This window comes from Gorilla gorilla, chromosome 1 (assembly GCF_029281585.2).
Source record: "Gorilla gorilla gorilla isolate KB3781 chromosome 1, NHGRI_mGorGor1-v2.1_pri, whole genome shotgun sequence".
In the NCBI taxonomy this organism is placed as follows: domain Eukaryota; kingdom Metazoa; phylum Chordata; class Mammalia; order Primates; family Hominidae; genus Gorilla; species Gorilla gorilla.
This window is the reverse complement of record NC_073224.2, coordinates 229076749-229100839: the sequence shown is the minus strand read 5'-3', so window position 1 is coordinate 229100839 and position 24091 is coordinate 229076749. Positions and strand designations below refer to the sequence as shown.

General features: G+C 50.4%; 1 protein-coding gene across 3 annotated transcripts in view; it reads left to right on the top strand.

Moving 5' to 3' along the window:
* Positions 1-24091, top strand: part of DISP3 (dispatched RND transporter family member 3) — a 59059-nt gene that overhangs the window by 20855 nt on the left and 14113 nt on the right. For all 3 annotated transcript variants that reach the window (XM_004024643.5, XM_055384398.2, XM_055384413.2), the window contains exons 2-10: positions 670-1768; positions 2353-2572; positions 14091-14227; positions 15073-15207; positions 15705-15865; positions 17165-17304; positions 19059-19207; positions 19423-19584; positions 20391-20552. In XM_004024643.5, coding sequence (XP_004024692.3) covers positions 673-1768; positions 2353-2572; positions 14091-14227; positions 15073-15207; positions 15705-15865; positions 17165-17304; positions 19059-19207; positions 19423-19584; positions 20391-20552 — 2362 coding nt within the window. In that variant the 5' untranslated portion in view covers positions 670-672. The remainder of the gene's footprint in view (positions 1-669; positions 1769-2352; positions 2573-14090; positions 14228-15072; positions 15208-15704; positions 15866-17164; positions 17305-19058; positions 19208-19422; positions 19585-20390; positions 20553-24091) is intronic.

Genomic DNA, 24091 nt, shown 5'->3' with positions numbered 1-24091 from the left:
GAGCAGGGAAATCTGCTTACGTGACTGATAACTAACATACTACACAGACTGCAGAGTACTTCAACCTTTGACTCCACAGTCGTACGAGGCAGCAATGGCCACTTCTATTTTATAGATGAGGACTCTGAAGTTCAGGGAGGCTCACTGCCTTGCTGATACTCATACTGCCAGGATCCAAATCAGGGTCTGCCTGATTCCAAAGATCATGCTGTTTCCCTTGCACCCTGATACTTCCTAGAGGTACTTTACAGCTGCTCATTAAATGAGAGTGGTTGCAGTGGAGTTACATCTTACATTGGCCTTGAGTTCTAAAGTCAGAGGATGCAGCAAGCATTAGAAAATTGTGTAGTCAGATTTTTTTTTAAATCCCTCATCCCAGGAGAAACATCTTTTCTGTTTGCAATTGTTCTGCGATTTTCCTTTCTTCTGTGGCCTCAAAAGCCAAGACCCAAAAGGGAGAAGTGATGGGCAAATAACAGGAATTTTCTTTGTATTTTTTACCGGTGGTTTAATTCAGTTGTGTTGATGCATGCTTGATGCAATTCCATTGCAGTATTAGTATTTGGTTATGAGTGGACAGGGTTGGTACCTAGGGTTGGGCGAACTGCACCACAGGGCACCTTCCCCTCACTGTCTCTCTAGCCTGCTGACCCTCTCCCTCTCCTGCAGACTATGGACACAGAGGATGACCCCTTGCTGCAGGATGTGTGGCTAGAGGAGGAGCAGGAGGAAGAAGAAGCAACGGGTGAAACCTTTTTAGGGGCCCAGAAGCCAGGGCCCCAACCTGGGGCAGGGGGACAGTGTTGCTGGCGGCACTGGCCCCTGGCTTCCCGACCCCCAGCCTCGGGCTTCTGGAGTACCCTGGGCTGGGCCTTCACCAATCCGTGCTGTGCTGGGCTGGTGCTCTTCCTGGGCTGCAGCATCCCCATGGCCCTGTCAGCCTTCATGTTCCTTTACTACCCACCGCTGGACATTGACATCTCCTACAACGCCTTTGAGATCCGCAACCACGAGGCCTCACAGCGTTTCGACGCTCTCACTCTGGCGCTCAAGTCCCAGTTTGGATCCTGGGGGCGGAACCGGCGCGATTTGGCCGACTTCACCTCCGAGACGCTTCAGCGCCTTATCTCAGAGCAGCTGCAGCAGCTGCATCTCGGCAACCGCTCGCGGCAAGCCTCCCGAGCCCCCCGCATCATCCCAGCGGCCTCACTCGGTGGCCCAGGCCCTTACCGGGACACTTCCGCGGCTCAAAAGCCCACAGCCAATCGGAGCGGGCGACTTCGGCGTGAGACCCCTTCCCTGGAGGATCTGGCAGCCAACCAGAGTGAAGACCCGCGAAACCAGCGGCTGAGCAAGAATGGGCGGTACCAGCCCAGCATCCCGCCCCACGCGGCAGTCGCGGCCAATCAGAGCCGTGCCCGCCGAGGCGCCCCGCGCTGGGACTACTCGCGCGCCTATGTGAGTGCCAACACTCAGACGCACGCGCACTGGCGCATCGAGCTCATCTTCCTGGCGCGCGGCGACGCGGAGCGCAACATTTTCACCAGTGAGCGCCTGGTCACGATCCATGAGATCGAGCGCAAGATCATGGACCACCCAGGCTTCCGGGAGTTCTGCTGGAAGCCCCACGAGGTGCTCAAGGACCTGCCGCTGGGCTCCTACTCCTACTGCTCGCCCCCCAGCTCGCTCATGACCTACTTTTTTCCCACCGAGAGGGGCGGCAAGATCTACTATGACGGCATGGGCCAGGACCTGGCGGACATCCGGGGTGAGCCGCCGGGATGCTGGGACGGGGCGTAGGTCCAGGTTTCATACAGCTCTTTATGGAGATTTGGCCCAGGCCCAGGCCCAGGCCCAGGCCCAGTCAGTCTGGAACTGAGTCCTGGGCAGGGCCGGAGGGCAAGGTGAAAAGGGCTGGGCTCAGGTGTGAGATGAGCGTAAGAGGGAACTGAAGAGGGAAGCTTGGACGCAGACCCAGGTGAAGGATGGTGGGGGGTTCTGCTGTGGTCAGAGGTAGAGAAATCGTGGGGTGGGGCTCGGGTGTGAGGCTGGTTAAGAAAAGGGCCAGGATGTGGTTATACGGAACCAGAAATCTGGCCATAGGAAGACAGGAGAAATGATTGGGGTTGAAGAAGACTGAGATAGGGTTCGTTTTAGGTAAATTAGGGATGGGGCTTGAGGAAGGGTGGGGCAGGGTCAGAGAGAAGTTGTGGGGCCTGGGGTGGAGTTTTGGTGGATATGGACAGGGGGAATCCTGGGAGGCAGGGCTGCAATGAGACTGGATGACCTTGAGGGAGGGTTGGTGGGAGGTGACTGGCTGAACTCTTGGGGCCCCCACCCCTGTCCTTGCAGGTTCCCTGGAGCTGGCCATGACTCACCCTGAGTTCTACTGGTATGTGGATGAGGGCCTCTCTGCAGACAATCTGAAGAGCTCCCTCCTGCGCAGTGAGATCCTGTTTGGAGCACCCCTGCCCAACTACTACTCAGTAGATGACCGCTGGGAGGAACAACGGGCTAAGTTTCAGAGCTTCGTGGTCACCTACGTGGCCATGCTGGCCAAGCAGTCTACCAGGTAGGAAGTCCAGCTGCATCCTGTGTGTGCATGCCCATTTTTGATTTCCAATTGCCTCTTACTCTTAAACCCCATATCCCTTTCCCTATAATCTTTTCCTTTGGAAGTCTTTCTTTCCAAATTGGGGCAGAACCAAGTACATCCTTGCAGTCTCTCTGACAAATGGAAGTACGCTTTGCTTGATCAGTGCTAATAGTTGGTGAACATGACAGCTTTGGGCCAGGTAGGAAATCCTAGACTCTGCCCTGGAGGTCTTGGGTATTGATTTTTCTCCTGAGATGGTGCTTGAGGTCTTTCTGGAAAGAGTATTGGCCAGGGAATAAGGAGTTCCTCACTGTATTAGTCAGGGTTCTCAAGAGAGATGGAACCAGTAGGATAGATAGAGAGAGGGATATGTGAGAGGAGATTTATTAGGGGAATTGGCTCATGCAATTATGAAGGCTAAGTCCCATGACATACCATCTGCAAGATGCTGCAAGACCTTTGGATGCTGGTAGTCTAGCTCAGTGCAAATTTGAAGGCCTCAGAACTAGGGAAACTAATGGTGTAATTCTTCGTTCAAGACCAAAGGCCTGAGAACCCCAGGGACTGCTGGCATAAGTCCTGGAGTCCGAAGACCAGAGAGTCTAGAGTTTTGATGTCCAGGGGCAGGAGAAGAGTGTCCCAGCTCCAGGGGGGAAAGAGAGAGAAGAAATCACCTTTCTGCCCTTTCATTCTATCCTGGCCCCCAGCCAATTGGACAGTGCCCACCCCAGCCACTGAGATGCCAGTCTCTTCTGGGAAAACCCACACAGACACACCCAGAGGCAATGCTTTATGAGTTCTCTCCATATTCCTTAATCCAATCACATTGACACCTAAAATTAACCACACTTCCTGCCTCTAATACCCAGGGAGGTAATGGGCAAGTCACGTCACTTCTCTGGGTGTCAGTGTTCCTATCGTTAAAATGGAGAACACGATTCTGGCTGCCCTCTGGAGTCACTAAGAGATGAGCTAACAGATGTGACGGTGCTTTGGGGTGGAAGGTGCTTTGGGATGGTGTGCCCAGGAGTACAACTGGGTCCCTCCCCACCAGAACAGAGCAGCAGTCCTTCTGGGCAGTAACTGTAGTGCTTTCCCAGTCCCCCACCCTGATAGGCCAGTCCCAGGCACAGGAGGAATCATCTGCCTGAAACACCCTCATTCCTTCCACTGCTCATCCTTTATATTGAGCAACTGCTGGAATAATCAGAGCTAATGTTTATTGAGCACTTACACTGTGCCACACACTGTTCGAAACCCTTTATACATACCAGCTCATTTAATTCTCACACCAACCCAATGAGGTGAGTGCTGTTATGATTATCTCCATTTTATAGTTGAGGAAACTGAGACGTGGCAATTAGGTAAGTTGTCCACAATTTTAAAGCTCATCAGTGGTGGAATGAGATTCAAATCCAGACCCTCACCCTTTGTGTTTTTGTGCCAGTTACTGCACTGGGAGCCTTCTCCCTGCCTTATTTCTTTGTCAGGCAAGCTCCTATTCATCTATTAAGATCCAGCTTGGGCAACATTGCCCAGAGGCTGGACTAAATGCCCACTACCTGCTATTGTTTGGATATGCTTTGTCCCCCGCAAAACTCAGTGCAGCTGTGTTGAGAGGTGGGGCCTAGTGGAAGATGTTTGGGTCATGGGGGTGGATCCTTCATAAATAGATTAATGCCATCGTGTGGGAGTGAGCTAGTTCTCACTCTTGCAGGAATGGATTAGTTCCTGAGAGAGCAGGTTGTTATAAAGCGAGGTTCCTCCTCTTTTTTGGTCCCTTTTGCCTGTTCCCCCTTTGACCTTCCTTCGTGTTATGATGCAGCACAAAAGCCTTCACCAGAAGCCAATGCCATGCTGTTGAACTTCCCAGCCTGCAGAACCATGAACTAAATAAACCTCTTTTCTTTATAAATTACCCAGTCTCAGGTATTCTGTTATAGCAACATAAATCAGACTGAGACACTACCTGTTTCCACAGTCCCCTTTCTTCTCCTTAAGGGAGGCAGGGAAGAGCATACATAGACTTTGGAGTCAGATATATCTTGGGTCCGATCCCAGTTATTCAAATTATTGTGAGTTTTAGTGAGCTATTTCACCCCTCTTAGCTACAGTTTTATCACAGTGCTTCTCACTCTGTCTTTTAATTGTAACTCACAGTACATTCCTCCAGTCAACAACATCGGCATCACCTAGGGGCTTGTTAGAAATGCAGAAGCTCAAGTTCTGTCCGAGACCTGCAGTATTTTCAGGTGATTTGTTTGCACATTTAAGTTTGAGAGAGGTCTGGTTTAATTATCTGTCTCTACAGAATGTGAGTTTGTTGAAGACTGGGATTGTTGCTGGTTGAGTTTCTATGGGCCAAGCCCCAGCACAAGGCCAGTTACCCATTAGTAAGGATTTGTCAGGGGAGTGAATGAATAAATGAATGGAGATGCCTCAAGGAAAGGTACTTGGCTGGGTTGGGAAACTGAGAGATGATGACTATAGAAGGACTTTCACGGTTTTAGGTACCAGTATTAACTCTGCCCAGATGTTTAGCTGCTGAGACAAATCCCTTGCCCTTAGGGAAAAAGCCACTCTTTTCTGTTTTCTCCCATTAGAGCGTCACAGCAGTGGTGACAATCCTGTAGACTTGACTTAAGCGCTTTTGGATGAACAAAATTCTTAAAATTACTCTATTATTGGTTACCCAAGAGATGGCAACATGTACCTTGACTTATAACAGAATAATATAAATGATCACTTTTATTGCTTTTAATACTGGAATCTTAGAATGTGCTCACTGCATTTATCGAGCTTCCATTTTTTGCATTTATGTTGCATGCATTTTAATTCTTAATACACTTAAGCCCCATAAGACATGACATCATTATTTTACAGAGTCTGTGTTCATTTATATTTATTCACATATTTACTATTTCTGTTGGTGTTCAATACTTTGTATAATTTCATGTTTCCTTCTGGGATCATTTTCCTTGTGTCTAAAGAATTCTTTAGCATTTCTTTCAGTACAGGTTTGCTGGTGATAAATTCTCTGTTTTGTTTGCCTAGTAGACATCTTTATTTTACTTTCATTTTTGAAGCATATTTTTGCTGGTATAGAATTATAAATTGGCACTTATTTTCTTTTAATACTTTACCTGAAGATGTCACTCCATTGTCTTCTGACTTCCATCATTTCTGTGGAAAAGTAGGCTGTAAATCTTTTTTGTTGTGCCATTAAAAATTCTCTTTTTTCTGCTTTTAAGATTTCTTTGTCTTTGTTTTCACCAGTCTTACTGTGACATATCTTAGTGTGTTTTCTTTGTGTTTGTTCTGTTCGGGGACACACAGCTTCTTGAAGCTGTAGGTTGATGACCATAATCAGTTTTAAGAATGTCCTAGCTATTATCTCTTCAGATTTGCTTCTATCTTGTCTCTGTTTCCTCTTTTTTGCACTCTGATTACACAAATGTTAGATCTTTTCACTGAGCCCCATATGTTTTCAATGCTTTTTTTCTGGGTTTTATTTTTTTATTTTTTTATTTTTTTTCTATGCTTTGGTTTAGATATTCTAATTCACTGATCCTGCTTTCTATTTGTTGTCTCTAATCTGCCATTTAATGTCTATTGAGTTTTTAATGTTATTGTTCTGTTTTTCCTTTTTGAGAATTTCCATTTGAATCTCTTATAGATCTAAATCACTGGTGCAGTTATTTTATTCATCATTTAGTTAATTTTGTCCACATTTTCCTCTCTGTTCTTAAACATATTAATTATAGTGTTTGAAAATTCTTACCAACTTTTAATATATGGATAACCTGCAGATTTGTTTCTGTAGTCTGTTCTTTCACTTGGTTTGGGATCACGTGTTCCTGCCTGTGGGTATACCTGGTAATTTTTATGTTTTTATTTTTATCTTTTTGAGACAAGGTGTCACTCTGTCATTAAGGCTGAAGTGCAGTGGCATGGTCATAGCTCACTGCAGCCTGAAACTCCTGGGCTCAGGTAATCCTCCCATCTCAGCCTCCTGAGTAGCTAGGTCTACAGGCATGTGCCACCATACCCAGCTAGTTTTTTGTTTTTGTTTTTGTTTTGAGACAGCGTTTCACTATGTTGCCCACACTGGTCTCAAACTCCTGGCCTCAAGTGGTCCTCCCACCTTGGCCTCTCAAAGTGTGACTTTTATTAAGTGATGAACATTATGTGAAAAAAAACACACACACAGAGGTCCAGATGATGTTATTTCCTCCAGAGAAAATTTATCCTTCACTTCAGAAGGCACATAGAGTCGTGGCTGATCACCTTAAACAGGCAGTGACCACACTGAGAGTTGAGGATGGTTTGCAGTCCTGGAAAGTCTCAGTCTACCTCTAGTTTGCCCTAGATTCTCTAGGATTTTCAACTGAGAGCTTGGTGTATTCTGCAGAGTCCTTTCCCCTGATAGGTTCCAAACTCTAATCTTTTATCTCTCAAAAGCTGCTAAAAAAATCACAACAAAGACAAAAATTCCACTCTGCTTTTTCCGAGGCTTTCTGCTTAGGTTTTTTTGGCTTCAGGCCCCACACAGCCCCAGACTTCTGCAGAAGTGCTGAGGGAAAACCTGGCCATGTGTTCTGCTGATCTGCAAGTGTCTGCCCAAAGCTCTGCTAGCTTATCTGACTCCCAGCCAAGTTTTTCAGCCTTCTGCCCATGTTTAGAATCAGCAAATGCCTCCAGGGTAAAAATGGCTGTAGAAGGGCAGCTTACCTTTCCTAGGTTCTTTCCTTTCTGGAGTCTTAGCCCTCTAATTCGATTACTTCAGCAACTCTCTACTGTCATCACAGATAGTTTCTGAATTTTAGCAGACATTTTAGTAGTTTTAGGTAAGGATACTGGTCTTCCATGAGCTATTTCTTTCAACTTGAGAGTAAAAGTATTGGGCCTATGTCTTTTTATAATCAGCATCTAGCACAGGACCCAGAATCTAGAAGATACTCTATAAATGCTTTTCAAATTAATGTGTGAATGAATAAATGATTGATTTTCTACTCTAACGAAAGGATAGTTAACCTATTTAATTCAACAAAGTAGATAATCCAGAGATCCTTTCAACTTGGCTTTTTAAAGTCCTGTTTACATTTTTAACAACTTTATTGAGGCATAATTGACATACAACCAACTTCACATACTTTACAATTTGATTAGTTTTGGCATGTGTGTATACACTGGGAAACCCTCACCACCATCAAGACAGTGAACACTAGCAGGGTACCATAGTTCATGCCTATAATCCCAGCTACTTGGAAGGCTGAGGCAGGAGGATCCTTGAGGCCAGGAGGTTAAGACCAGCTGGGGAAACAGCAAGACCCTCTCTGTAAAAACACACAAAAATTAGCCAGGCATGGTGACACATGCCTGTAGTCCTTGCTACTTTGGAGGCTGAGGTTGGAGGATCCCTTGAGCTGAGGAGTTCAAGGCTGCAGTGAACTATGATTGTGCTACTGCACTGTAGCCTGGGTGGCAGAGCGAGACCCTGTCTCTTAAAAAAAAAAAAAAGAATTGTCAAATTTGTTGGTATAAAATAATTTATAATATTTCCCTATTATCTTTTTAATGTTTGTAGAAATTGTAGTGATGTCACCTTCCGTGTGCCTTCTTTTTTTTCATGATCAGTCTGGCTAGAAGCTTATCAGTTTTATTGATCTCAAAGAACTAGCTTTTGGTTTCATTGATTTTCTTTTTTAAGAATTAGATTTATTTATTTTTATTTTTAATTTTCATGAGCACATAGTAGGTGTATATATTTATGGGGTACATGAGATGTTTCGATAGAGGCCTGCAATGTGAGGTAAGCACATCAATGGGGAATGGGCTTTCCATCCTCTCAAGCATTTATCCTTTGAGTTACAGACAATCCAATTACACTCTTATTTTAAAATGTACAATTAACTTATTATTGACTGTAGTTACCCTATTGTGCTACCCATTTCAATGATTTTCTCCATTGCTTTTCTGTTTTCTATTTCCTTGATTTCTGCTCTGATCTTTATTATTTTCTTTCTTTGGTTTATGTTACATTTCATTTTCTCTTGTACTACTTTCTTAAAGTAGAAGCTAAGGCCATCGATTTGAAACTTTTCTTTCCTAATAGAGGTGTTTAATGCTATAAAATTCCCCTTAAGTATGACTATTTTAGCACATTTCAAAATTTTGATGTGTTGTTTTCATTTTCATTCAGTTCAAAATACTTTCTATTTTTCCTTTTGATCTCTTCTTTGACCCATGTATAACTTAAAAGTGTGTTATTTAGTTTTCGAATATTTGGGAATTTTTCAGGCTTTTTGTTGCTGATTTTTAATTTAATTTCATGATGGTTAGAGAACATATTTTGTGTAATATAAGTTCTTTTAAATTTATTGAGTCTTGTTTTATGGTTCAGTACGTGGTCTTTCTTGCTGAATGTTCCCTGTATACTTGAAAAAAAAAAAGTTCTGTTTTTGCATGAAATGTTCTATAAGTCTTAATTAGATCAAGTTCATTGATTGTGTTGTTCATGGTCTTCTATATCCTTACTGATTTTCTGTCTAATTTTTCTAGCAATATTGAGAGAGAGAGATTGAAATGTCTATCTACAATCAGGGAGTTGTCTATTTCTTTTTTCAGTTCTGTTAGTTTTTACTTCATGTATTTTAAAGCTCTGTTATTAGCTATAAAAACATTTAGGATTGTAGTTTTGATGATCATTTTGAAATTTTCTTCTTTGCCCCTAGTTATATTCTTTCCTCTGAAATTTACTTTATTTTTTATTAATATAACCAATCCAGCTTCTTTTTTGGTTCATGTTAGCATGGTATATCATTTTCTATCCCTTTGCTTTTATCCTATTTGTGTCTTTATATTTAAAGTGGGTTTCTTGTAGTCAGCTAGGTCTTGACTTTTTTAAAGGTCTCCGGGTGGCTCACGCCTGTAATCCTAGCACTTTGGGAGGCCGAGGCAGGTGATCCCAAGGTCAGGAAATCGAGACCAACATGGCTAACATGGTGAAACCCCATCTCTACTAAAAAATACAAAAAATTAGCTGGGCGTGGTGGTGGGTGCCTGTAGTCCAAGCTATTGGGGAGGCTGAGGCAGGAGAATGGCGTGAAGCCGGGAGGCGGAGCTTTTAGTGAGCTGAGATCGTGCCACTGCACTCCAGCCTGGGTGACAGAGTGAGACTCCGTCTCAAAAAATAAATAAATAAATAAATAAAGGTCTCTGATACTTTCTGCCTTTTACTTGGGGTCTTTAAGCCATTTACAGTTAATGCAATTATTAATATGGTTGGACTTAAGTATATTTTATTCTATTTCTCCCATATGCTTCTTGTTTCCCCTTTCCTGTATTTTGCCTCTTTTGAACTATTGAATGTTTTTTATGATTCTATTTTATCTCCTTTGTTGGCTTTTATGTTGTAACTCTTTTAGTAGTTGCTTTTGGGTTTATAGTATACATCTTTAAATTATTACAGTGTATCTTCAAATGATATTATATCATTTCATATGTAGTATAAGAGCTTTACAATAATATACTACTATTTCTTCCCTCCTAGCCTTTATGTTATTGTGGTTATGCATTTTATTTTAATGTATATTATAAACCCCACCCTACATTATTTTTGTTTAAACTGTCAATTATCTTTTGAAGAGATTTAAATAAATAAGAAAATTGTATGTATTTATTTATGTCATTACCATTTTCGGTGTTTTTTGTTTCTTTGTATAGACCCATATTTCCCTGTTTCCATCTGTTACCATTTTCCTTCTTCCTGAGGACTTCCTTTAACATCTCTTATAGGCCGAGCACAGTGGCTAACACCTGTAATCCCACTTTAGGAGGCCAAAGTGGGAGGATTGCTTGAGGCCAGGAGTTCAAGACCAGCCTGGGCAACATAATGAGACCCCCATCTGTATTAGTTCCTTTTCACAGTGCTGATAAAGACATACCTGAAACTCGGAGAGAAAAAAAAAGAGATTTAGTTGGACTTACAGTTCCACATGGCTGGGGAGGACTCAGAATCATGGCAGGAGGCAAAAGGCACTTCTTAGATGGCGACAGCAAGAGAAAATGAGGAAAAAGCAAAAGCAGAAACACCTGATAAACCCTTCAGATCTTGTGAGACTTATTCACTACCATGAGAATAGCATGGTAAAGACCGGCCCCCATGATTCAATTACCTCCTCTTGGGTCCCTCCCACAACACATGGGAATTCTGGGAGATGCAATTCAAGTTGAGATTTAGGTGAGGACACAGCCAAACCATATCATTCCACCCTGGCCCCTCCAATTCTCATGTCCTCACATTTTAAAACCAATCATGCCTTCCCAACATCCTCCGAAGTCTTAACTCATTTCAGCATTAACCCAAAAGTCCACAGTCCAAAGTCTCATCTGAGACAAGGCAAGTCCCTTCTGCCTATAAGCCTACAAAATCAGAAGCAAGCTAGTTACTTCCTAGATACAATGGGGGTACCGGTATTCGTTAAATACAACCATTCCAAATGGGGGAAATTGGCCAAAACAAAGGGGTTACAGGGCCCATGCAAGTTCGAAATCCAGCGGGGCAGTCAAATTTTAAAGCTCCAGAATGATCTCCATTGACTCCAGGTCTCACATCCTCACATCCAGGTCACACGGATGCAAGAGATGGGTTTCCATGGTCTTGGGCAGCTCTGCCCCTGTGGCTTTACAGTGTACAGCCTCCTTCCTAGGTGGTTTCATGGGCTGGCATTGAGTGTCTGCAGCTTTTCCAGGCACATGGTGCAAGCTGTCAGTGGATCTACAATTCTGGAGTCTGGAGGACAGTGACCCTCTTCTCACAGCTCCACTAGGCAGTGGCCCAGTAGGGACTCTGTGTGGGGACTCTGACCCCACATTTCCCTTCTGTACTCCCCTAGCAGAGGTTCTCCATCAGGGCTTCACCCCTGCAGCAAACTTTTGTCTGGGCATTCAGGCGTTTCCATATATCTTCTGAAATGTAGGTGGAGGTTCCCAAATCTCAATTCTTGACTTCTTTGCACCCACAGGCTCAACACCACGTGGAAGCTGCCAAAGCTTGGGGCTTCCACCCTCTGAAGCCACAGCCTGAGCTGTACATTGGCCCCTTTCAGCCACAGCTGGAGCGGCTGGGACACAGGGTACCAAGTCCCTAGGCTGCACACAGCATGGGGACCCTGGGCCTGACCCACGAAACCAATTCTTCCTCCTGGGCCTTCAGGCCTGTGATGGGAGGGGCTGCCATGAAATTCTCTGAAATTCTCCATTGCAGAGAATGTTAATCCCCATGGTCTTGGGGATTAACATTAGGCTCCTTGCTACTTACGCAAATTTCTGCAGCTGGCTTGAATTTCTCCCCAGAAAATGGGTTTTTATTTTCCATTGCATTGTCAGGCTGCAAATTTTCCAAACTTTTATGCTCTACTTCCCTTATAAAACTGAATGCCTTTAACAGCACCCAAGTCACCTCTCAAATGCTTTGCTGCTTAGAAATTTCTTCTGCCAGATACCCTAAATCATCTCTCTCAAGTTCAAAGTTCCACAGATCTCTAGGGCAGTAGCAAAATGCCACCAGTCTCTTTGCTAAAACATAACAAGAGTCACCTTTGCTCCAGTTCCCAACAAATTCCTCATCTCCATCTGAGACCACCTCAGCCTGAATTTTATTGTCCATACCACTATCAGCATTTTGCACAAAGCCATTCAACAAGTCTCTAGGAAGTTCCAAACTTTCCCACATTTTCCTGTCTTCTTTTGAGCCCTTCAAACTGTTCCAATCTCTGCCTGTTACCCAGTTCCAAAGTTGCTTCCACATTTTCAGGTATCTTTTCAGCAGAGCCCCACTCTACTGGTACCAATTTACTGTATTAGTCCGTTTTCATGCTGCTGATAAAGACATAACTGAAACTGAGAACAAAAAGAGGTTTAATCGAACTTACAGTTCCGCATGGCTGGGGAGGACTCAGAATCATGGCAGGAGGCAAAAGGCACTTCTTACATGGGGACGGCAAGAGAAAATGAGGAAAAAGCAAAAGTGGAAACCCCTGATAAACCCATCAGATCTCGTGAGACTTATTCACTATCACGAATAAGTCTAGCACGGGAAAGACCGGCCCCCATGATTCAATTACCTCCCCCTGGGTCCCTCCCACAACACATGGGAATTCTGGGAGATACAAGTCAAGTTGAGATTTGGGTGGGGACACAGCCAAAGCCTATCACCATCTCTACTAAAAAATAAAAAAATAGGCCAGGCATGGTGGCATGCATCTGTAGTCTAGCTACTCAGGAGGCTGAGGTGGAAGGATTGTTTGAGCCCAGGAGTTAGAGGCCATAGTGAGCTATGATCATGCCATTGCAGTCAAGCCTGGGTGACAAAGTGAGACCCTGGCTCAAAAAATAAATAAATAAATAAAATCTCTTTTAGTGCAAGTATACTGGATATGAATTATTTCAGTTTTTGTCTATCTAAAAAAGTTTTCTATTTTGCCTTTGTTTTTTAAATGTATTTTTGCTGGGTATAGAATTCTGGGCTGACTGTTTTCCTCACTGTCTGCAAAGGATGTTGATCCCCTGCCTTCTCACGTACCCTGTTTTTAATGGGAAGTCTGCTGTCAGCCTTGTCTTTGTTCCTGTGTGTCTTTTTCTCAGGCTGCTTTTTAAGATCTTCTTTTGGTCACTATTTTTGAGCAATTTGGTTATGATGTGCATTGCAGTTTTTTTGTGCTGAGGCTTCATTGCTGAAGCTTCCTGTATCAGTGGGTTTATAGTTTTCATCAAGTTTGGAAATTTTTCAGCCTCCTTTGGGGAGTCCAGTATCTCATATTTTAGGCTGCACTGAGAACTGGAAACTCTCAAAGCACTAAGCCAGGATAAGCATAGGACTCATTTTGTTTCTCATCTCTCAGGGATCGTCATCCTTGGTTGCCTTGTTTCATACATTTTTGTTAGTTCCAGTGAGAAGATAAATATGGACTCCATCTTGTTACTCCATCTTGGCCAGAAGCAGATGTCACTTATGTTTGTATTTTAAGACACAGTTTGACCAGCCTGGTTATGTTTTTTTTTTTTTAATTAAAAATAACTTGTGTTAAGGACACATTGAATAGCAGTGTAAAACTGGATATCTAGCAGCCAGTTTGAATTTAGAACTTGGCCATAGATATGGAGAATTGGAAGATGACATAGAAGCTGATTATAATTGATCACGATCTGCGTAGAGCAGTGGTTCTCAACCTTGACCCTACATTTGAATCACCTGAGAGAGTTAAAGAGCACTGATGATTCAGACCCACCCCAGCAGTTCTGATCTAATTTGTCTGGAGCCTGGCCTGGACATCAGGATTATTGGAAGCCCCCAGGTGATTTTGATATCCAACCAAGGTAGAGTCACAGGTGAAGTGGAGAGCTCCTGATACTCCTCTACGTGTTCACATGTTCACAGCCATCTCTAATCCTCTTCCTGTCATTCTTTTCTCCACATCCTCCCTTCCCCCAGCAAAGTCCAGGTTCTCTATGGGGGGACAGACCTGTTTGACTATGAAGTGCGCAGGACGTTCAACAACGACATGCTCCTGGCCTTCATCAGCAGCAGCTGCATTGCTGCCCTGGTCTACGTCCTCACCTCCTGCTCAGGTAGGGCTTCTCTCAAGCCAGCCCCCTCCTCCCCTCCCAGGGTGCTCCTGTCTGCCCAGAGCCTGCCTTCTCAAGAATGCTGCAATACACTTGAGCCCAGCCTGTCAGAGCTGGGGACACAGGGATATGCACAGAAATCATCTTCCAACCCCAAGCAGGCAGAGGCCTGGAGGCAGGTTGGGCTGTACCAGCCCGGGTCACACCCTCTACCCTGGGCCCCTGCACAGCTGGACCTTTTGCCTGTTGACCATCTTTCTCCTATTGATAGCCTTGTGCTGGGGAGTCTGGGGTATTGTATTCCTTTGTGGATTACTTTGTAGCCTATTTTGGAGTCCCAAGTCAACTGCCATCTGCCCCCCGATCACTTTTTCACCTCCGTGTGCCCCTGGATACTAGCTGCTGCTTACTCCTGTCTGTATACAGTAGGCACACTCTACTGCCCAAGCAGACAAGACAATGGTAATACTTTCCAAAATGGAAAAGACATTCATTCGTCCATACAACAGATATTTACTGGGCACCAAACTATATGCCAGATGCTGTAAGGTGCCAGGGATCCAGACACAGTTCCTACCCCCAGGTAATATGTAATGTTCATAAGGCTCTTGAGGTGAGGTCTGCAAAGAGGAGGACAATCTGCCACTTGGGCCTCCTGCCCGGTGCCCTTTTTGGGCGTGGAAAACTGAGAATTGGCCCTGTGCCTGTGCTGGGAACAGACAGAGTGGTGAATGGTGACCAGGGTTGGGGAGAAGAGACAGGACCCAGCTGAGGTCAGGGACTCTAGTGGGGTTTGTGTCCCATGAGGGTCCCCCCACCGTCTCCCTGGTGCCTCTTACCCTGCCCAGTGTTCCTGTCCTTCTTCGGGATTGCCAGCATTGGTCTCAGCTGCCTGGTGGCCCTCTTCCTGTACCACGTGGTCTTTGGTATCCAGTACTTGGGCATCCTGAATGGGGTGGCCGCCTTCGTGATCGTGGGCATTGGTGAGTCGCCTCTGTTGCCATGGCAGTGCGCCTCTCACATGGGAAGTCTGCCCCATCCCCTTTCTCCCTGGATACAAAGCCTGGCTTCGCTGGGGGCTCTACACAGCGCCTGCTGAGGCCTAGAGCCTTGGAGTGCAGGGTTAGAATGTGGGTGTTGGGCGGATCCTTGGCATAGGGTGAGTGGAGAGAGCAGGAAGGTTTGCTGGTTGGAGGTGAGGATGGTGGGAAAGGCCCAGGAAGTGTGGGAAGGAGGTCAGGATGTGGGGGAAGGCGCCTAGTTCTGGGTGAGGTTGGGGCCAAGGAGTGTGGTGGGTGGGGCTTGAACTCTCAGTGGGAGGAGCCAATCAGAGGGGTCTCTCCAAACTCTAAGCTCAGAAGCAGGACTCCTGCAGCCTGACCTCCCAGGAGGCCACTCACACTTGGTCTAGGGCCAGGTTGGGCCTGATCCTGGAGACAGCAGAATAATCCTGAGCCTGGCTGGGGACTCCCTCCCACAGGTGTGGACGATGTCTTTGTGTTCATCAACACCTACCGCCAGGCCACCCACCTGGAGGACCCACAGCTGCGCATGATCCACACCGTCCAAACTGCAGGCAAGGCCACCTTCTTCACCTCCCTGACCACAGCCGCCGCCTACGCAGCTAACGTCTTCTCCCAGGTGCGGACCTGTCCTCCATTCCTGTCCTGGCCTCCCACACGCTCATGCATACCTAGCCGCTGGTCTCTGCCCTTCCCACCACCGCTTGAGTGGCCATATAGCCTTCACCTCAAGGTACTTGCCCTGTCTCTAGAGTCCATTTTTGTCACGAATCACCCATTACCCAAACTTAACAAGTGGGAATATTATAATAATGCAGACAGCATGTATTAGGGATCCTCTGTAGTAGTAATCCAGCCTCCACCCTGGAGGACATTTGGCAGTTTCCAAAGCTCTTTCTCGTTTAATCTTCATTACCACGGTAATTGACAAAGGTACAATTACCATCCTATTTTCCAAAAAAGAAACTTGGCCCCTGAGAGGTAAAGTGACTTCCTCAGGATCACACAGCAGATAAGTGAGAAGCCTGACCAAGTCCATAGCGATTCCCCTTCTGCCTGCTTCTGGCTGCATTTTCCTCCCTCGTGCTGACTTCCTCTTGCTGCCTCTGAGTGGGGCTTAGGAGAAGGCATTGAGCCCAGGCTGGGTCCTTGGTACAGAAAGACAGTGAATTAGCCCAAGTCTTTGAGAAACTTTACGACCTGGGCTGAGTAGCCCCTCTGGAAACCAGTAGATGCTTTAGGATTATCCAGGTCCTTCTAGAGAATCACTTCTAGAAGGTAGGCAGAGCTGGGTTCAGCTTCTGCTGTGTGACCTTGGGCAGGCTGTGTGACCTCTCTGAGCCTCGCTTTCCTCATTTGTGGATTATCCAGGGACTGAGATGCGAGGATGATTGTGAAAGTGTTTTACAGAGTGCAGGCTGCTCTGTTGGTGGTTACAGCTTCCTTCCAACTAGCACCTCCCTGTGTGGTCCCTGTCATACTTCTGGAACACACCCATTGCTCCTAGTCCCCAGGGTCCCTGCCTCCATCATGTGGCAGCATTCTCTCCCTCCCCCTCACTAGCACATGGCTTGGTCTAACGGGATGTGTCTTCCTCTGTCCCCCATTCATTCGCGTAATGACAGCTACTGACCACTGCCTCTGTGCCAGGCACTGTTCTGGGCAGTGGACTGCAGATAGACAAGAGCCTCCACTTGAGGTGGGGACCCTTCCTGTGCTGCTGTGTCCCCTGACACCAGCCCTTGGCTCCTGGTGTCCTGTGAGGCTGGTGGCTGGCATTCTGGCAGCCTGGGCCTCCTCCTACTGCCTCAACCTGGGTCAGATCTGGGGTCCTGAGTGTCTCTGGCCAGGGGGCACCCAGGCCCCCTGACTGCAGGTCCAACCAGTCCCACATCCCTCTCTTCCTTTCCATCACCAGATCCCAGCCGTCCATGACTTTGGCCTGTTCATGTCTCTCATCGTGTCCTGCTGCTGGCTGGCCGTGCTTGTCACCATGCCTGCAGCCCTGGGCCTCTGGAGCCTCTACCTGGCACCACTGGAGAACTCCTGCCAGACCAGGTAAGTCGGGCGGGGCCTCCACCCACAGCAGGGTATCCACAACAGGCCTCTGTGAGCCACTCAGTGCAGCAACCTCTCTTCCAAAAGCCTTCTGTATGCCCAGTCCTTTGCTAGGCAGGGAACAGGGAAGGAGAAGATGCTTCCATTCCAATAACTGCAATTTGGGATCACCAGTGTCACCAGGAAGTGAGCAAAGCACTTTTGTCCAAGATCTTATGACATCACCATTCACTTCCCAAAGAACCCTGGGAGCTGGGTTCTCTTGCTGTGCCCATTTTACAGATAGAAAACAATGACTCAGGGAGGTTGGGCAGCTTTTTCAAGGTCACCTATTTAGTAGGCAGTAGAGCCTGGATTTAAATCCAAGAACTCTGCCTCCAGATCCCACGCTCTTAGCCACCATGTTAAGTGTCCTCAGGTTCTCATCTTTAGATGTAGTGAGACGTGCGCAGAGTTGAACGGGTCAGTTCAGAGTTGCTGCTGGAGGTTTAGGGGGAAAGACCTTGTGGGCCTGGTGGTTGGGAAGATGGAGGTGGATGGTGGTGGAGTTGAATCAGGCCTGGGTGGCTGCCTGGGGTTGGGAGGATGGAGGGTCTCTGGGCTTGGAACAGGGCCCACTCATTGTGATAAAGGCCTTGGTCAGTCGTGTTCAGGGACCCATGACAATGTCCGCTTGCCCATGGTGAGCCCCAGAGGGGCTGGAGGGAGAGAAGGGCCCAGCGAGGAGCTTAGACTTGGGCCTGAGATGGACTCCTCAGCTCTCCCCACTCACATCTTCACCCTTCAGGACCCCGCTGTGGTGGTGCAGGTTGGCACTGCACACAGGTGCCCTGGCGGAGGCACTGCTCTGTGTACCATGGGCGCTCAGATTTGACTGTTTTCCATGACAGTTTCATGATATAGAAGCAGCGTCATGGGGAAAGGGCGCCTTTTCTGATCTCTACAGAGATGCAAAATAAGCCCCACGTCTGCCCCCGCCACCTGGGGCTGTCTCCCCAGTGGTCTTATTGGGCACAGTCGTCTTCCCAGTCAGTCAGCTGTGGGCTTCAAGCCCAGCCTCCTCCCTCGGCAGCCATGAAACCCTGGACAGGTGACTTCACCTCTGCATCTCAGTTTCCTTTTCTGTGAAATGGTTGCGATGTCAGCAGCACTGTGATACCTGGGTTCATCTGTGTGTGAGTCCCATGAGGATTAAGTGAGATAATCCACGCAGGGCTCCCAGCTCACTGCTGGCACGTGGCAGTGGTATTAGCCACACACACAGCGCTCGTATCAGCCATGAGGATTATTCTGGTGCCCAGTCCCTAGGGTGGGCTGTGTCTCTCATGTGTTCACTCCAGCTGAGACCTCGGCCACGCAGCTACACCCTCAGCCCAGCCCTGTTCCCTCCTCCTGGCTCCCCTGAGTATTAAGTTGGTGGCAGAGCCCCTGGGCCACGCAGCAGCAGAGGAATGAGTCCCCTGATTTGACCACCTTAGTGCCCGGGCCACTATGTGTTGTCATCCCCTCTTCCTGGGTAATGTTTGCTGTCACCATTTGTCTCTCTGGAGGAAGACTGGCACCTGAGGGCCCTGGGGTAGATGGTACTAGAAAGAAACCAGGTGACCAGCTCCCAGAAGTCTGGGGTGCTCATCCTTTGTGTGATGTCAGCAGCACTGTGATACCTGGGTTCACCTGATCCTCAGGGCCCTGCCCCACCCTCCCTGGGTACCCAGGACCCTCTGGTTCACCCCTGTCCCCTACTGTATCCACAGCTGCCACCAGAATTGCAGCCGGAAGAGCTCCCTGCACTTCCCGGGAGACGTGTTTGCTGCTCCCGAGCAGGTTGGAGGCAGCCCCACCCAGGGCCCCATACCCTACCTGGATGATGACATCCCCTTGCTGGAGGTCGAGGAAGAGCCAGGTGAGAGCTGGCACAGGCCTGCCCTACTGACCCCAGTGAGACCCAGCGCTGCCTCTGCCAGGGGAGTAACACTTGACAAGTTGGTCCTGAGGCTGGGGGCTGGACAAGATGGCCTGCGGGCTTCCTCACCAGGCATCTGGGCTTCCCTGGAAGCGAGCGTGGACCACAGTGGGCTTTGACTCAGGCTCTGACGGGCCACCGCTCTGCCCTGGCAGTGTCACTGGAGCTGGGAGACGTGTCCCTGGTGTCTGTGTCCCCCGAGGGTCTGCAGCCAGCCTCCAACACGGGCAGCCGCGGCCACCTCATTGTGCAGCTGCAGGAGCTGCTGCACCACTGGGTCCTGTGGTCAGCCGTCAAGAGCCGCTGGGTGATCGTGGGTAAGTGGGCCCTCTGGCCCTGCCCCTTGTCTCGCAGCTCCACCCCCGAAACACACAGGAACTGGGAGCCCACCCCCTCTCGCAGATGCCCCAGGGTCAGAGGCCTGGGCTGGGGTCTCTCCCTCTCTGACCCCCCCTCCTTCCTGTGCAGAATGAAGCTGGTCATGGCGGCTGTTGCTCATTGGCCCCTGCTGTGTGCCAGCCACTCACACTGGGCAGTAGCACAGAGCATGCCACGCATGGGCCCTGGAGTTAGACCCACTTGAATCTGAGTCCCAGTTTGGCCGCATCCTAGCTGTGTGAATTTGGCTATTCCAGTCCGTTTAGCACTCAGTTCCTATTCTGTAATTGAGGATGAGAACGGTGGCTAGGAAGGCAGCTGTAAGTGGAGAGTATGTATAAAGACCTCAGCCCAGCGCATGGCATGCGGTAAGTGCTCAGTGAATGTCAAGTGCTATTATCATTGTCATCTTCGACAGTATTTCAGAGTTGTGTGAGATCGAGTAGTGTACCAGCTCTTCATAAACTATGAGGTGCTCTGAGGTGGTGGCCGCCTCTTGTCCAGGAGTATTAGATTATAGCTTATAGTCAAACCCCACAGGACACCACAAAGCGACTGATCCCTGGCCCTGTAGGACCATCCCCAGCAAGCTTTGCCCACGGGCTGGCATGCAGGGCCTTCCCCCTCACCCTTAGGACACCCGCCCCCCAACAACCAGAGCAGTTGTCTCCCGGCACTTTGGAGCCCCACTGGGAATAGACCAGCTGGGCCCAGCCCCACCTGGTATAGCGCCCTTTCCTCACAGGGCTGTTCGTCTCCATCCTCATCTTATCCCTGGTGTTCGCCAGCCGGCTCCGCCCCGCCAGCCGGGCACCGCTACTCTTCCGGCCTGATACCAACATCCAGGTGCTGCTGGACCTCAAGTACAACCTGAGCGCCGAGGGCATCTCCTGCATCACCTGTTCAGGTGAGGCTTCTAGCCAGGCCATCCCTGGCCCGCTCAGGTGTCCAGGTCCCAAAGACTGTTGGTCTGAGAGATGCAGGATCCAGGGTCCGCATCAATGCCAGACCTCAGGCAAATCCCACTCCCCTCTGAGCCCCCATCTTCCCACAGTTCATTCAACAGATGCCTGCTGGGTGCTGGCTCTGGGGAGGTACTGTGGGCGGGAGGCATAGGCTTCCCAAGCTCAGGGAGTTCACATTCCAGCTCTAGGGACCAGTCACTGTAATAGTAGATCTGAGCTTTGGTGGAGGAAGAATAGGGTGTCTTAGAGGCCCACGTCATGGAAGGCTTCCTGGAGGAAGTAACATCTAGGCCAGAACTCACAAGAATTGGGAGGAGTTAGCCAGGCTGGGAGGGGAGAGGAGGAAAGAAGAGGGGTTAACCAGGTGGGGAGGGGAAAGGAGGGAAGGGGTGGGGTTAGCCAGGCTGGGAGGGGAAAGGAGGGAAGGGGTGGGGTTAGCCAGGCTGGGAGGAGAAAGGAGGGAAGAGGAGGGGTTAGCCAGGTGAGGAGGGGAGAGGAGAGAAGGGGTGGGGTTAGCCAGGCTGGGAGGGGAGAGGAGGGAAGGGGTTAGCCAGGCTGGGAGGGGAGAGGAGGGAAAAGGAGGAGTTAGCCAGGTGAGGAGGGGAGAGGAGGGAAAGGGTGGGGTTAGCCAGGCTGGGAGGGGAGAGGAGAGAAGAGGAGAGGTTAACCAGGCGGGGAGGGGAGAGGAGGGAAGAGGAGGAGTTAGCCAGTTGAGGGGAGAGAGGGAAGGGGTGGGGTTAGCCAGGCTGGGAGGGGAGAGGAGGGAAGGGGTTAGCCAGGCTGGGAGGGGAGAGGAGGCAGGAGTCTAGGCAGAGGAGAGCACCAGAGGTGGGAAAGACCAATGCCACCTTTGAGAGAGGCAGCTGCAGGAACTAAGGCTGGCCCAGTGGACTGGGATAGGGCAGGTGGGCTGAAGTGAGGGGTCTGGAATTTATTCTATTGTCACTGGAAACTAGTCACATGGTTTAAGTGGAGAAGCGGGGTGAGGGAGTCTCCCAGGTGCTGTGTGGAGGTGGACTGGGGCACTGGGGTGGAAGCTAGCTGGGAGGCTGAGAGTTGGTGGTGCTGGGACCAGCGTGCTGACGGCAGCGATGATGGAGTCAAGAGGTTTTTAGGAGGTGGTTTCCACAGGACTTGCTGATGGAGTGGGAGTCGGGAATGAGCCAGGAGGGAAGACAGAGATGGCTCCTTGATTTTGAGGTAGCTGGCCCAGGCCGCATTTTACAGAGGGGGAGCAGGCGAAGTCAACCCAAGGTCATCTGACTTTGCCAGGGCAGTTAGAAACCAAATGAGAAGACGCCTGGGTGAGTGCTTCCAGCTCCCAGGAGCAGATCTTCTGGTGCTGTAATTACCTTTATTTAATTAGGGCGGTGCTGAGATTAACCTGGCCTTCCCCTTGGTAATCGCAGCCAAATGCGTGATAATCCACTGCAGCTCCCAGAGGCACCAGAAGAGCCCCTCACACTTCGGAGCCAGCCCTGGCCACATCCCCAGCTCCTCTACCCCACAGACAGGATGTGGCATTGCTCCTCATCATCACCGCTGCCACAGGCCTCCTGCCCACAGATGGACAAACCCCGAAGCTCCATGACAATCTCTGGGACCAGGACCCACCCAGAGCCCAGCCAGGACCCAGCCAGAGCCCAGCCAGGACCCCAGCCAGGACCCAGCCAGAGCCCAGCCGGTACCCAGCCAGGACCCAGCCAGAGCCCAGCCAGAGCCCAGGCAGGACCCAGCCAGGACCCCCCAGCCAGAGCCCAGCCAGGACCCCAGCCAGGATCCCAGCCAGAGCCCAGCCAGGACCCCAGCCAGGACCCAGCCAGAGCCCAGCCAGGACCCCAGCCAAGACCCAGCCAGAGTCCAGCCAGGACCCCAGCCAGGACCCAGCCAGAGCCCAGCCAGGACCCAGCCAGGACCGAGCCAGAGCCCAGCCAGGACCCATCCAGGGCCCAGCCAGGACCCCAGCCAGGACCCCAGCCAGGACCCAGCCAGGACCCAGCCAGGACCCAGCCAGGACCCCAGCCAGGACCCAGCCAGGACCCCAGCCAGAGGCCAGCCAGGACCCCAGCCAGGACCCAGCCAAGACCCAGCCAGAGCCCAGCCAGGACCCCAGCCAGAATCCAGCCAGAGCCCAGGCAGGACCCAGCCAGGACCCAGCCAGAGCCCACCCAGGACCCAGCCAGAGCTCAGCCAGAGCCCAGCCAGAGCCCAGCCAGGACCCAGCCAGAGCCCAGCCAGGACCCCGCCAGAGCCCAGCCAGGACCCCAGCCAGGACCCAACCAGAGCCCAGCCAGGACCCCGGCCAGGACCCCCCAGCCAGAGCCCAGCCAGGACCCCAGCCAGGACCCAGCCAGAGCCCAGCCAGGACGCCAGCCAGGATCCAGCCAGAGCCCAGGCAGGACCCAGCCAGGACCCCAGCCAGGACCCCAGCCAGGACCCAGCCAGAGCCCAGGCAGGACCCAGCCAGGACCCCAGCCAGGACCCAGCCAGAGCCCAGCCAGGACCCAGCCAGGACCCAGCCAGAGCCCAGCCAGGACCCCAGGCAGGACCCAGCCAGGAGCCCAGGCAGGACCCAGCCAGGACCCCAGCCAGGACCCAGCCAGGACCCCCCAGCCAGAGCCCAGCCAGGACCCCAGCCAGGACCCAGCCAGAGCCCAGCCAGGACGCCAGCCAGGATCCAGCCAGAGCCCAGGCAGGACCCAGCCAGAGCCCAGCCAGGACCCAGCCAGAATCCCAGCCAGGACCCAGCCAGAGCCCAGGCAGGACCCAGCCAGGACCCCAGCCAGGACCCCAGCCAGGACCCAGCCAGAGCCCAGGCAGGACCCAGCCAGGACCCCAGCCAGGACCCAGCCAGAGCCCAGCCAGGACCCAGCCAGGACCCAGCCAGAGCCCAGCCAGGACCCCAGCCAGGACCCAGCCAGAGCCCAGGCAGGACCCAGACAGGAGCCCAGGCAGCACCCAGCCAGGACCCCAGCCAGGACCCAGCCAGAGCCCAGCCAGGACCCAGCCAGGACCCCCCAGCCAGAGCCCAGCCAGGACCCCAGCCAGGATCCCAGCCAGAGCCCAGCCAGGACCCCAGCCAAGACCCAGCCAGAGCCCAGCCAGGACCCCAGCCAGAGCCCAGCCAGGACCCCAGCCAGGACCCAGCCAGGACCCCCCAGCCAGAGCCAAGACAGGACCCCAGCCAGACCCCAGCCAGGACCCAGCCAGGACCCCCCAGCCAGAGCCAAGCCAGGACCGAGCCAGGACCCCAGCCAGAGCCTAGCCAGAGCCCAGCCGGGACCCCAGCCAGGACCCCCCAGCCAGAGCCCAGCCAGGACCCCAGCCAGAGCCCAGCCAGGACCCAGCCAGAGCCCAGCCAGGACCCAGCCAGGACCCCAGCCAGGACCCAGCCAGGACCCCAGCTAGGACCCAGCCCCTACTCCCTGTGCCTCTACCTCTGGGAACTGCCTCTTGGAGGGACCCCTTCAGAGTACAGCAG